Source organism: Poromitra crassiceps (genome assembly GCF_964638095.1).
Source record: "Poromitra crassiceps genome assembly, chromosome: 12".
Lineage (NCBI taxonomy): Eukaryota > Metazoa > Chordata > Actinopteri > Beryciformes > Melamphaidae > Poromitra > Poromitra crassiceps.
The window spans coordinates 37,241,237-37,255,600 of record NC_139632.1 but is presented as its reverse complement, the minus strand read 5'-3'; the positions used below and the strand labels follow the sequence as shown (position 1 = coordinate 37,255,600).

The following is a 14,364-nucleotide window of genomic DNA, read 5'->3' as shown; positions in this document are numbered from 1 at the left end:
GCCCCACCCCCTCTACCGATTCGGGGAGAGTTGTAGATTAGCACATGCTTCCTCCGCTACATGTGCAGTCGCCAGCCGCTTCTTTTCACCTGACAGTGAGGAGTTTCACCGGCAGGACGTGATCCGCGGGAGGATGACGCTATTCACCCCAGTTGAACAGTTGAAGATTGTTGAATAGATGTTGCATAAAAGAGTGTAAAAGTTTGATGAAAAGTAAAGTGCACACAACACACTCATACTGTACTGTACCTCCTAACCTGGCCCATCTGCGATGCTTCATATGAAAGGATATCGGACCAGAAAGGAAAAAGACTTCAGATTTCTCTCCAGCTTTCTCTGGAGAGAGAGCGCTCGCTCACTGCTGCTGTTTAGGAAACACTTCAATTCACTCTTAAGTTTGGATCCATTGTGTGGTGAACATGTCCGACCGACACCAGACTTTAATTTGGGCAAACAGGGTCAATCTATTCTGCAGCATCTCAATTAGCGGGGAGGGGACGCTCTCTGTTGCAGCCCCACTCTGTGATTTGTGTGAGGTGTCAAGACGGCTGGTAATTAACATAAAGATCTTGTCTAATTCAGCTTTGATTAATCATGTGATTAATGCTGCAGCTCTACAGATACAACCAATTGGCATTTGTTGCAATACGTCACTGTGGTTCCACCTACCCTTTAAAATAAACAGTCTGGAGGAAGGGCTAAGAAGTAGGCATCCGTGAAATTGCACAAATATATGTGTATGTATATATATATATATATATATATATATATATATATATATATATATATAAAACAAAAGAAGGTACCTTCTTCTGTTTTGTGCCTTGTACCTGCAACCTACCAGCACCTGATCATTCCACTGGCTGTGCGTGGGGACTCTCCTTTCTCTTCATATATATATATATATACATACATACAGGGGCGTCACTTTTTCATACTACGCAAGTTTAGATGTTGAAGAATGCACTCAATGTAACAAACAACAGTTTTAGGATCACTACATACTTGTAATTTGTTAACTAAGCTTGTTCACCAACCTTCAGGGAGATTTTCTCTTTTTTCTCTGCATGTTGCTTTGAGCAGTACGGACATTCAAATAGGCCTATCTTCTTTTTTTCTGATTTTCCCCCTATTTTCTCCCCAATTGTATTTAGCCAATTTTTCCCCCTGCTGCCCCGGTCGCTGCTCCACCCTCTGCCGATCTGGGGAGACCCGAGACTAGCACCATGCTTCCTCCGACACATGCGCAGTTGCCAGCCGCTTCTTTTCACCTGACAGTGGGGAGCTTCACCGGCGGCACGATGTAGCACCAGGGAGGATCACGCTATTCCCACCAGTTCCCTTCCCTACCTCAACAGGCGCCCCGATCGACCAGAGGAGGCGCTAGTGCAGCGACCAGGACACATACAGTACCCCCAATCCGGCTTCCCACCTGCAGACGCTACACTACCCGGACACCAATAAGCATTATCTTCTTAAACTATTTTTAGATTGACTCATCTTTTGAAAGCTTCCAATCTACACGTTCATAATGTGTAAAAGGACCTTGGCATACTTGTTAGCCAACACACCAGTTTCTTTCCCATATCAAGAAGTGTCGGTCACTCACAGACTCGTGGTCCTTGAGGTGGGCCAGGACGAAGCAGCGGTACTGCTGCTGTCCAGGCAGAGGCTTGTTGTAGAAGCCGTGGTAGGTCTTCTGGTCGCCCAGTGTGAACACCTCCGGCAGGGCCTCCAGCTTGGCAGCGATGTAGGGCTGCAGGAAGTCCTGGACCTGTCTCCTCCTTCTGTGCGGGCTGGAGTCAGCGCCGGCCTCCAGGAGCTGCCGGGCACACAGAGCAAACAGCTGGCTTTGGGACAGGTCGTAACACGATGTCACATGACAACGTCACGTAGCACGACATGACTGATTAGATGTGTGGTGGCCTGCAAAAACCCTTCACATGGTGAAAATGTAGCATTTTCATACATATTATTTGCATAGATTTCCATAAATTAGAAACTGTCCCCTATATATATAACTTTTTGAATGACTGAGATAGCTCTCTCAGATCAAAGGTTATGAGTATTTTAATGTTATGTGTCTAAAAGTAAAACAAGGGAAGAATGGCTTTAAACATTCCACAACGTTGTATTTTTGACAGTGGCATTCCACCAAAACCATAAAATAAATACTTTCCATTTTGTTTTATGAAAATAATTAGTTACCATGATGCCACTTGATTCAAAAACAGTTATCAAATCATGTGCTATTTTCTTGAGCCCTGTAGGGGAATTCTCTGTTGTCTTGCCGCCCTCCGTGGGAGGTCAGAGGTTAGTTTCAGCTATACAGCAGCAGCCCTGGAGCTGGGAGGGACTCTGTGCCTTGCTCAAGGAAGGGTCAGGGGCTAGAACCGCAGAACTTGAATGGATAGGACAGTCATTCCTATTCAAATCATCTCATGTGTACTGTTGGACTAGCTTACAGCAACTTAAGTCCCTTCGACTGTCAAAATGGTAAAATGCGGCAACGAAGAGACTGTGGCGCACAAAGCAGAACGCCCACCGGAACACGGGGCGGGTCTTCCTGCCTGTAGAAATTGGCACCAGGCTCTCTCAAAGGAGAGAGTGGAGCTTGTGTGGACTGCAATGTACAGTTTGCCATGACAGGTGGCAACTGAAACCAATGGGACAAGCTTAAGACTTCGCTTTAACCAAATCCACACTTATAAGCATCTTCAGTTAACTAAACTCTATTTTTGTGCTTCGCTGCAGTTCAGTTACTTCCCATGTGAAAGAACTAGAACCTTGTGAAACTACACTTTCAGACTAGCTTCACAACACTGACTTGACGGGAGATATTGGACAGTTTGTGGTTTATGGTCCAGGACCAAGTCTCATACTTTACAGTATGCTTCTTCTATGAGCCTGATGTGACCTTCAGAGGCAGCACAGAGGGTCAAGTCTTCATTAGAGAAGTGCGTGCGTGTGTGTGTGTGTGTGTGCGTGTGTGTGTGTGTGTGTGTGTGTGTGTGTGTGCGTGTGTGTGTGTGTGTGTGTGTGTGTGTGCGTGTGTGTGTGTGTGTGTGTGTGTGTGTGTGTGAGAGAGACGTTGCTCTCAAACACCTGCTCCCTACCTGGCCCCCTCATACCTGTCTGACCTACTCCACCTCTACACCCCCTCACGTGGACTCCGTTCCTCTGACACCAGACTTCTCGCCATCCCCCGCACCAAAAGGTCCACCCTCGGTGACCGAGCGTTCCCTGCTGCTGCTCCCAAGTTCAGGAACTCCCTCCCACTCTCCATCCGTGACTCTGGCTCTCCATCAACATTTTCAAGAACAGACTAAAAACACATGTCTTCAGTCTCGCTTTTCCTCAGCGATTCTTCCACCCAATTCTTCCTGGGTTCAGGATAGCGCTATCCCATAACTGTTTTTAGTCCCCTTTTTTCCGTACTGCTTTCTATTGTATTTTTTATTGTATTTTTATACTGTACACAGTGTCCTTGAGTTCGAGAAAGGTACTTTTTTTTAATCAAATATATTATATTATATTCCCTCCCATTCATTTTGCCTTTGAGTCAGACTTTCCTGCCACCCATCAGTGTTCAAGGTGACAGCGGCACACAGGGAAGAATATGAAGCACCGATGGAGAAAGTTCAGTCAAAGATAAACTGCATCTGCAACCTTGTTTCTCTGTTCCGTTTTCCTGTACCAAAAAACATGTTTTTTGGTACAGAAAAGAGGACTCCGTTTATCAACCAAATGGCAAACACTTCCTAGATTTAAGCCCTCCGGGAAACGGGCACGAAAGGAAAAGAGATTTCACGGATGCTTCAGATTCAGGTGTATTTATTTAACGCCCTCGGCGGCTTTGGATATGGAAAAGACTGCACATGTAGTTTGTTGGAGCTCCTCTGTGCAGATAACAACACACCGAGGAGGGGGGGAGAACACCACTCTCATAAAAGCACAAGACAGTTAGCCCACACACAAAGGAAACATGCTGAATGCTAAGAAGCATAGCTGAAATTAAGAGGAAAACATTTCTGACTGAATCTGGGATAACTGCTTTGTACACATACTCAGCTACCGTAGAATAAGAATAAAACCGGTGTCTCTTCAAAGCACGAGAGTTATTGTTGTTATTAGTTATTTCTGTTAAAAGCCAGCATAGATTGATGTGGTGACTGTGTGTGGCTTTTTGTTGATTTGACTTATGTATCTGAGGTGAGTGATTGTCTTGCTTTGCAGTCTGAGTCAAATCACTGTGGGGCAAAACCTCAAACGTTTCTTGGCAATAAGATGTTCTTTTGTGAGTAAAGGAACACTTCTGATGCAGCTCCGCAGACTCTAGCGACCAAAAAGTTATTGTTTGTTATTACAGTACAGTATGTATCTTGTCTTCATATCTCTGCGTTGTGTGTTCTCTCCTCTCTAGATTATTAGAATTCATCACTAAATGATTTATCAGTCGATAGTGTAAAGCATACAGTTATATATCAAAGGTTTAGTACTGTAAGACTTTACATTAAGAGTTCATGAATTGATATTAACTAGGGGTGTCACAATATATCGTCCCACGAAATTTCGCGATAGTAAAACGTCACGATATGTATCGTTGAGATGAAATCTCATATCGCGATTTTTTTTTTTTTTTTTTTTTTTTTTTTTTTTTTTAAATAGACTAAGAAACGTCTTTGTTTGTTGAAGTTCAATGTGTGGAAAGTAGTTCAGTTGAACAAGTCTCTGAAGAGACACATGAGAAGTTATACAGGAGAGAAACCATTCAATTGAGTTTCTGGCAAAACTGTTTACTTGACAGGAAAAACTGAAGATGCATAAAAAATAGATTAAGAAAAGTCTTGTTGTTTGAGTTTGAAGAAAAACTGAAGATGCATAATGAGAATTTATACTGCTGAGAAACCTTTTAGTTCAAAGTAAATCAAAGTGACGGTGTAACTCATTCTATTTCAAGATAAGCCTTATCTCCAATCTCATGTTTTTTCTAGTTGTTATTGTAATAACAATTTCCCACAACAGCATGTTTTGTATTTGTGCATTTCAAATAAAATACTACTTTTCCAGTCATATATTGTCATTATTCAAGTTTAAAAAAATATTGTTAAAATCGTATCGTATCGTATCGTTATCGTGAACCCAGTATCGTGATACGTATCGTATCGTGAACTGAGTGTATCGTGACACCCCTAATATTAACTAATACATTTACTAACATGAATTAAGCATGAACATTAACAACGAATAGTTAATGTAGATGAACTGCATTAATTACACGTTTGTTAATAACATTAACTTATGTGTTTAGTAGTCACATGAATTAAGCATGAATAACAACATTAACATAGATTAATTCATATTAAATGCAAAATAAACAACTGCATGAAGTCATGTTGTTCTACATGTTTGATCCTGACATTAACTAAACTAAACAAGCATTACTGTAATAATAATAACAGCACTACCGCTGATATACATCAAGTGAAGCATCCCAGTGCTGTTATATTGAATATCAGCACTCATGGAATCCCTCTTGTCCAATCAAAACGCTCATCTGGAACTAACTAACTAACAGTAAATAGCTATTCAGGTGGACACTCTGGCCTGGGTAGCCTTTTAGTTGAAGTCTTCTCATGTTTTGGTTTAGGAAGTAAGGTGACCTACAGTATACCCCAGTATGTTCTTTTCTTTGCCTTTATTTTTGAGAGGTAAGCTGGACTTGTTTTTGTGTATTGTTTTGGCTATGCCCGCCCTGAAGCAAAAGATGCACGGGAGAACAAACCTGCTACTTTTGACCGTTAGGTTGTTTTGCTGCTCTGCCTTGGGAGTGGTGTCACACTCTTTCAGTTGTGTCCAGTTCCACTAGGCTGGGCATAATGTCAATGCTGCATGGGTGACTGGCTCTAAATAATCCCTTCCTTATTCCAAAGGCTCTATAAGAGCATTGGTTTAGGCTACAAGTCCATATGATTGCTTCTGTATGTATGTATGTATGTACCGGTATGTATGTATGTATGTATGTATGTATGTATGTATGTATGTATGTATGTATGTATGTATGTATGTATGTACTGTATGCATGTATGTATATATGTATGTATGTATGTACTGTATGCATGTATGTATGTATGTATGTATGTATGTACTGTATGTATGTATGTATGTATGTATGTATGTACTGTATGTATGTATGTATGTATGTTAAAGGAGAATTTCGTTTTTTTTTAACCTGGACCCCTCTCCTCACATTAATTATTATCTGACAACTCACCCAGTGTTCTCCGCAGCGTTTTTGTCCGTCTTAGGCGTTGTTTTGAGATCAAGCAAGCCAGTCCTAGAACGGAGCTCCATGGGGGCCACATGGCAGCGTGCTTTTCATCCATGTAAATAGACAGTTTTATTCCCGTTTTCGACACATATCGTCATAAACTGATCCCTAAAGAACGATCAGACTGCTATTCTCCCCCGGGCTCTTTTCAGCGGTAGTTACAGGCATCCCATTTTCGCCTGTCGGGTCAGTGAGACACAACTCTTGTCAAGTCAGTCCACAGGCCAGCGGCAGGAAAGTCCTGCGAGACTTTCCTGCCGCTGGCCTGTGGACTGACTTGACGAGATTTGGTCTCACTGACCCGACAGGAGGAAATGGGATCCGGGAAGAATAGAGGGTGAATGGAGAATGGAGAATGGAGGGGCTCTCCCCCGGGAGAGCCCGGGGGAGAATGGATCAGATTATGACGATATGGGTCGAAAACGGGAATAAAACTGTCTATTTACATGGATGAAAAGCACTCTGCCACGTGGCCCCCACGGAGCTCCATTCTAGGACTGGCTTGCACACTATTGATCTCAAAACAACGCCTAAGACAGACAAAAACGCTGCGGAGAACACTGGGTGAGTCGTCAGATAATAATTAATGTGAGGAGAGGGGTCCAGGTTAAAAAAAAACGAAATTCTCCTGTAATGTATGTATGTATGTATGTGTATATATATATATATATATATATATATATATATATATATATATATATATATATATATATATATGTATGTGTATATATATATATATATATATATATATATATATATATATATATATATATATATATATATATATATATATATGTGTATATATATATATATATATATGCATGGGAACGTTCCCAAAGCAGCAGTCAAAACAAAGGGGAAAAAATGTGTAAAGCTATTATGTTTTCTCTTGATTTATAAGCCAATTTGACCACAAACAACACAGTGTGTACAGGAGCTTGAAAACACATCGTGTTCAATTTTATGTTTAGCTATTTTCCCCATGAAATGAGGGGGAAGTAATCAAGTATCGAGCTGAAAGAAATCATGTTAATCATGTTTTTAGGGGATGTTAAAATGCTGAATGGGGTCAAATTGACCCTAAACATAATTAGAAAGTGTTGTGGGGAAAATACATGGCTAGGATCAAATTAGCCTGGGTAAACCCAGCGTTCAACGTGACGTCAGAGGCTACAGTGTATGCCTGTAGCGTAAGTTTCTTCGTGACTGATAGCACATAAGAGGTCACGGTGGCTCAGTGGTTAACACTGTTGCCTCAGTGGCTGCCCACTGCTCCTAGTTCTAGGAAGGTTCCTAGTAGAGGATGGGTCAAATGCAGAGGATGAATTTCCCCAAGGGGATAAATAAAGGATAACTTAACTTAACTTAACTTAACTTAACGTGGAGGCTGGGTTTACCCAGGCTAGGATCAAATACCATGGTGAACAAGCAGCTTCTGAAGCTAACCAATGCAGTACATGCACTGGTGTAGAGAGGAAGAAGGTCAAATGGAATTTTGGAATATGGAGGCATCTATCTCATTACAGTATCAGGACTAGTTAGTACTAGCAGGGGCTAGGTGAAGACCCTACCTGTCTCTCAAACACTGTCAGGATGCACACTCACAGTTGGTCTTGGCCAAGGCATCCAGTATTGACTTGGCAGCTTAACCCTGGCCAGTCCCTACAGTAAGTCCCTGGCAGCAGCTTAACCCTGGCCAGTCCCTACAGTAAGTCCCTGGCAGCAGCTTAACCCTGGCCAGTCCCTACAGTAAGTCCCTGGCAGCAGCAAACCAGAAATTAATTCATTGAATGTGATGAGAGAGAGGCTTAAGTATCAAATTGGCGTTGGCATTTGTAAAGGGGAATAATTCAGGAAGCCATTTATTATTAATTAGGTACAAGTTTGGGCAGCTAGGGGCACTTCGGGATTAGGAAATAAATGATGTGTACAAGTGTCAGTTCAATTTCCGGGAGGTGTAACACCAGAACTGACTTAGTCCTCTGGAGGAGTGGATCTCATTTAATCACACAACAATATTTTTCTAAACTTTCCCCCAGAATTATTGTGCGTTTTCCAAAGCTCTCAAAGTATATTACATTTCGATATATCGTCCCATCCCAACTTAATCTCCAGGTATGTGCTCTGTGTCGACCTGGTCTAAGTGTGAGGACGGAAAACTAGATTGGTGCTAAAGAAGATTGGGCAAGTACTGTGATACAACAGGTACACACACACACACACGCACACGCATGCATGCGCACATGCACACACTCACCTCATCGATGTCCATGTCCTCAGGGTTCTCCCACCTCCTCAGAGAAGCTGGTGTGACAGGAACCACCACTATATAGTACCATCTGCATCAACCACAGAAACACAACTGTATTACACACCTACACATACAGTACGCACACACACACACGCACACGCACACGCACACACACACACACACACACACGCACACACACACACACAGCTGTAATGCAAGTTAAATGGCGCATCTCATCTAGTATTTCTCCAGGATCTTTTGACAGTCACGTCCTGGCTTCCACTCTCCTAAAGCAACAGCAATGGGATACGTCTCAGACTTCAATTCACTGTGTGATGAAAGGGGTCTAGGCAGGGGGCATTCAAATACTGATTGTGTGACTTTTTTCCTGGGGGTTATCACCTCACCCCTACTGGCTGTGCTCACTGCTTATTACAGCCGACTTGTGGGCGGTTTCTCCAGAGAAACAAACACTTGAAACACAATTAAGTCCAAGTAATTTGCGGTGCCTGACTGCCTGACCGAGCTGGGTAATAGTCATCAAAAAAGGGCCTCCTACTAAATCGCAGCCTTTTGCACCGGGCTTCTCGTTGCTTATTAACTTTGGTTTTAAAACTCAACTCTTAAATAAATTGCTTTCTGGTATCCGGAGAGAGCTCGGAGCTGCAGCGGGGCCGAGTGTTAATACAGCGATGCGGTGCGGTTATGGAGTGTAATCATGGTGTTGCTGCGTTGTGGGACTGGAGTTTTTGTTCGTGTCCCAACACCACTCTGACCTAATAGAGCCCTAAGCTCTCTGAGAGCTCATAGCAGATAACAGGCTGGTTATGAACTGACCTAATAGAGCCCTAAGCTGCCTGAGAGCTCACAGCAGATAACAGGCTGGTTATGAACTGACCTAATAGAGCCCTAAGCTGCCTAAGAGCTCATAGCAGATAACAGGCTGGTTATGAACTGACCTAATAGAGCCCTAAGCTCTCTGAGAGCTCATAGCAGATAACAGGCTGGTTATGAACTGACCTAATAGAGCCCTAAGCTGCCTAAGAGCTCATAGCAGATAACAGGCTGGTTATGAACTGACCTAATAGAGCCCTAAGCTCTCTGAGAGCTCATAGTAGATAACAGGCTGGTTATGAACTGACCTAATAGAGCCCTAAGCTGCCTGAGAGCTCATAGCAGATAACAGGCTGGTTATGAACTGACCTAATAGAGCCCTAAGCTGCCTGAGAGCTCACAGCAGATAACAGGCTGGTTATGAACTGACCTAATAGAGCCCTAAGCTGCCTAAGAGCTCATAGCAGATAACAGGCTGGTTATGAACTGACCTAATAGAGCCCTAAGCTGCCTGAGAGCTCATAGTAGATAACAGGCTGGTTATGAACTGACCTAATAGAGCCCTAAGCTGCCTGAGAGCTCATAGTAGATAACAGACTGGTTATGAACTGACCTAATAGAGCCCTAAGCTGCCTGAGAGCTCACAGCAGATAACAGACTGGTTATGAACTGACCTAATAGAGCCCTAAGCTGCCTGAGAGCTCATAGTAGATAACAGACTGGTTATGAACTGACTAGAACAAAAGGAGAAGTAAATAAAAAGGCCTTAAAATCCCTGTCGAATAGCCCCCAGCAGACAAGCTGGTGTCTGAGCTATTGATTTGACACAAAACACCTGCGTGCGTGTGTGTGCATGCGTGCGTGAATGTGTGTGTATGTGTGTGTGTGTGTGTGTGCGTGTGTGTGTGTGTATGTGTGTGTGTGTGTGTGTGTGTGTGTGTATGTGTGTGTGTGTGTGTGTGTGTGTGTGTGTGTGTGTGTGTGTGCGTGTGCGTGTGTGTGCGTGAATGTGTGTGTATGTGTGTGTGTGCATGTGTGTGCGTGTGTGTGCATGTGTGTGCGTGCGTGAATGTGTGTGTATGTGCCTCTGTGTCTCTACCAGGCTCAGCCTCTGTGCCTTGGTGGTGAGTAAAGCAGCAGCACATTGGCTATACAGTGAATGCATGATGTAGAAAACAAACAGGCAGAATGTAATGAGAGCGTGTGAGCTCTATTTCAGAATACACACATGGAACTGTTTAGTTTAGCTACAGATTGACCTGATACAAAGTCAAACCCTGCTCATCACTTAAATGTTGGCATACAGTGGGCATTAAAGGGGCATTTCACCTGAATTCAGAGTTTCAATTTGCTCCACTGTAATTGATTTGCCAAAGAGAAGTTGCTTCTGTCATTACTTTATTTCAAATGTATTAAATAGTTTTTATTTTTTGGGGGGAATGCCTAAAAACACAATTCACTGTATGGTGTATGTAAAAACTAAACAAAACAAATAAATAAAATATCATATATATCTTGGCTAGCTAGTGCCATCTCATTTGTAAAAAGACTTAAGGTAAATATAGTTACTGATGCTTTCTGCTGTTTAGCTACATAAAATTCCATAGTAATGATATTGCATCGCTTTCTTCATAAGATACTTTTTTTCGTTGCATACCAGTAGTATTTGTGCTCATTGAAATTGCTATACAATTTATAGTCATTATTTCTGAATTCACAACACGATTTGATTATTTGGCAAATCCTGCTTATAGACCCCTCATAGATGACATGAGGGGAGAGATGGCACAGGCAGGGGGAGCTTTAAATGACATCCAGTAATGGAGGTAATGTGTGTGTGTGTGTGTGTGTGTGTGTGTGTGTGTGTGTGTGTGTGTGTGTGTGTGTGTGTGTGTGTGTGTGTGTGTGTGTGTGTGTGTGTGTGTGTGTGTGTGTGCGTGTGTATGAGTGCATGTGTGTCAATAATAACTTTCAGTGAAATCTTCACACAGAATGTTTTTCCCTTTATGAAATACAGTAGGACTGAACACATGCCTATTAAAATTGTATAAAACCCCCCTTGTTTTTACAGTGAGACCACAGTACCTGACTGGGGTGGCGGGGGGGACCCTGGGCAGGCTGATGCTGAGTTTGCCGCCCTCCTCTGGGTCGTGCTGATACTGCGCCGGTTTGGTCTTCAGTAGGTCTGGAGCGGTTCTGATGGAGACCTGCTGCTGGAGGCCGCCGGCACTGTTCCCACGACTCATCAACACAAAGGAGTAATCTGTATCAGGCTGCAGCTCTGTGATCAGCGCCCTCTTCAGGCTGCCCCCGACCTCCACACTCTGCTGGTTGTACAGGATCTGAGCACAGATCATCAGGGTTAGACCGACATGACAAATACGATGATATGGAGACGATACTGCCCTTTCACTAAAAAATCAAATCTAGTCTGGCCAATGTCGTCCACCTCTGGTATGATGGATATGAAGCAAGTTTAACTGATTACATATTTATTGTACACTTGGTCAATGCTACACTGATTGGCAGCATTTGATGAGAATACCTATTGTTTTTGAGGAGGGTTTTAGTATCCCATTGTCTAAATGCTATTCCAGAGGCTGCTCCACTTGAAAATAATACAATTGGAGTAAACACTGAATAGTTGATTTTTGTGTGTGGAAACGATCACGAAAATGGTCAAATATTAAGATACAATCGAATGCTAAATATAGCGTTGGTATGACATCAGATATTAGTTTTGGTTCTCGTCTCCACCTTCTACAGATGATTGCTCACCAGCAGAGGCTGGCCTTACCTTGAAAGGCACTTGAGATTTGTAGGTTTCTGGCACCTCCCACGTCAGCAGGACAGAGGTTTTCATCACGGCTTTCACGCCAAAGTTTTTGGTGAACTCTGTGGGAAAGTGAGGATGAGTTATATTACCATTAACAAGATCCCTGCATCCCTGCATGTTAGAGCTCCACTCAGGTGCAATCATCGGATCCTGAAAATACATCCCAACCCAAAGCCTCCCTGTGGGGTTTCAATCAATTCTGATGAAAACACATCTTACGAGAACGAGCACAGATGTACAGGTACAGCAGTGGTTCTTAACATGGGGTCCGGGGACCATGAGGGGTCTTTGAGGGGGTCCCTAACAAATTCACAAGATGTTAGCACAAATAGACAATGTAGAAGAATCACTGTTTTGATGATAGTTTCACTGTTATCTCTCTACCTACTGTACAACACAGATACAGTAGTCATGGAATTTTGGACAAAATCCTATCTAACAATAAAAAAAGTATTCTCAGATTTGGGTTTGAGAGACATCATCTCATCAAATGGGGTCTGTGGCTCTAATGTTGACTAAATGAGGGCCCCTGATATAAAAAAAGGGGGAGAATCACTGCTGTACAGGCCCGTGGCACATCTCAACCAGTTGAATGGAGTTAAATGTAATGAAATGTACATGTCCTGTAATTCAATGCTAGTCAGTGTTTGTTCTCTGTTCTGATTGTGACTGCATCCACAGTGGTGCGAAAAGAAAAGGAGAATCCAACTTCAGGCAGGTAACAGGTCTTGGAAGACAATGACAACACAACGCAAACAATCTGACAAATTCTACAGGCGGACACGGACTATAAATACACACTAATGAGAAACAAACAGGGAACAGCTGGCTGGATGGGACGAGTGTGGCAGCTGATTGGCTGATGGCAGGCAGGTGAAGGTGGAACCAATTAACAAGAGTCCGACTAATAGGCTGATGGCAAACAGGTGTGCATGACCTGACTGACTGACTTTTTTACTAAGTGTTTTTGGATTTCCCCCGCATTTTCGCCCCAATTTTACTTCACTTGTGGGAGGATCACACTATTCCCCCCAGTTCTCCTCCCCCCAAACAGGACCCCGACCAGAAGATGCACTAGTGCAGCAACCAGGACACATACCCTTAATCTGTCTTCCCACCCTGCAGACACGGCCAATTGTGCCCGTACATTTAAAATGTGCTTATGTGAGAAACACATCACATGGGAAATGTGTAGTTTATGAACATTTTAAGGTGATTCACATGTTATCACATGTAGTAACATGATTACATGTCCAATGGAAATCATTTGCTCTTAATTTAAGAATTAACTTGTGTGTACAACATGATATCATGTGCACACAATATATAAAAAGAAATGCAGTTGAGTTGTATCCCAAGTGATATAAATAAGTATAAACATAGAAATACAGAAGCAACTAGAGTAAATCTACCCTTATTCATCCACATAATCAGGTTAATTAAACCAAAGTCATCTAAATTCAAGTAATTAGAGGTTAATCAGGTTTGAAACTGAATCTAGCACACGCTTTATTAAATTGTGGCTACGTGTTAATTAATTTGTTCTTGCAAATGATGAAATGGTGCAACACAAAATAATGAATATGCCATAATGAAGAGAATGATGAGAGGATGTGTGCCCTCGAATTGAACAAAATTAGGGCAGAAAGTCTTTTTCACTTGCACACAATACCATGTTTGTTTTTCCTCCTGGAGCCTCCAGCTCCAACAGCAGAAACAAGCAGTGGTGGAAAACATACTCAAATCCTTCAGTAAAAGTAGCAACACAATACATTCATAGAAAAATGCTTAATTAAAAGTAAATGTCTGCATTTAAAAGTTTACTTAAACACGCAAAAATGCTGCATCAGGTCTTAATGGGTTAAGTAAAGATAAGTATCAGCAGTAAAAATGTATCCAAGTGTCAAAAGTAAAAGTGTTAAATGATTGATGCATTAACCTGTAAGAAGTAGTTTAATGTTGGAGATCTAACTTCAAAACCTTTGTTCCTTAATGAAAAATCACTGACTGACATCTGAATCTTCGCTTTTCCTTTATATGCAGCTTCCAAGTTCCACCCAGACATTTGAAATCATGCTCAGTAAGTAATCAGTGTTACAGATTGTACAGAGG

The 14,364-nt window shown here is 42.3% G+C and overlaps 1 protein-coding gene across 1 annotated transcript in view; it reads right to left on the bottom strand.

Annotated features, from left to right (window-relative positions):
• The window catches only part of ptprfa (protein tyrosine phosphatase receptor type Fa), a 292,771-nt gene that overhangs the window by 69,533 nt on the left and 208,874 nt on the right, over nucleotides 1-14,364 (bottom strand). The window contains exons 16-19 of the mRNA XM_083648251.1: nucleotides 12,214-12,311; nucleotides 11,502-11,758; nucleotides 8,589-8,670; nucleotides 1,610-1,822 (exon numbers count right to left, since the gene is read on the bottom strand). Coding sequence (XP_083504377.1) covers nucleotides 1,610-1,822; nucleotides 8,589-8,670; nucleotides 11,502-11,758; nucleotides 12,214-12,311 — 650 coding nt within the window. The remainder of the gene's footprint in view (nucleotides 1-1,609; nucleotides 1,823-8,588; nucleotides 8,671-11,501; nucleotides 11,759-12,213; nucleotides 12,312-14,364) is intronic.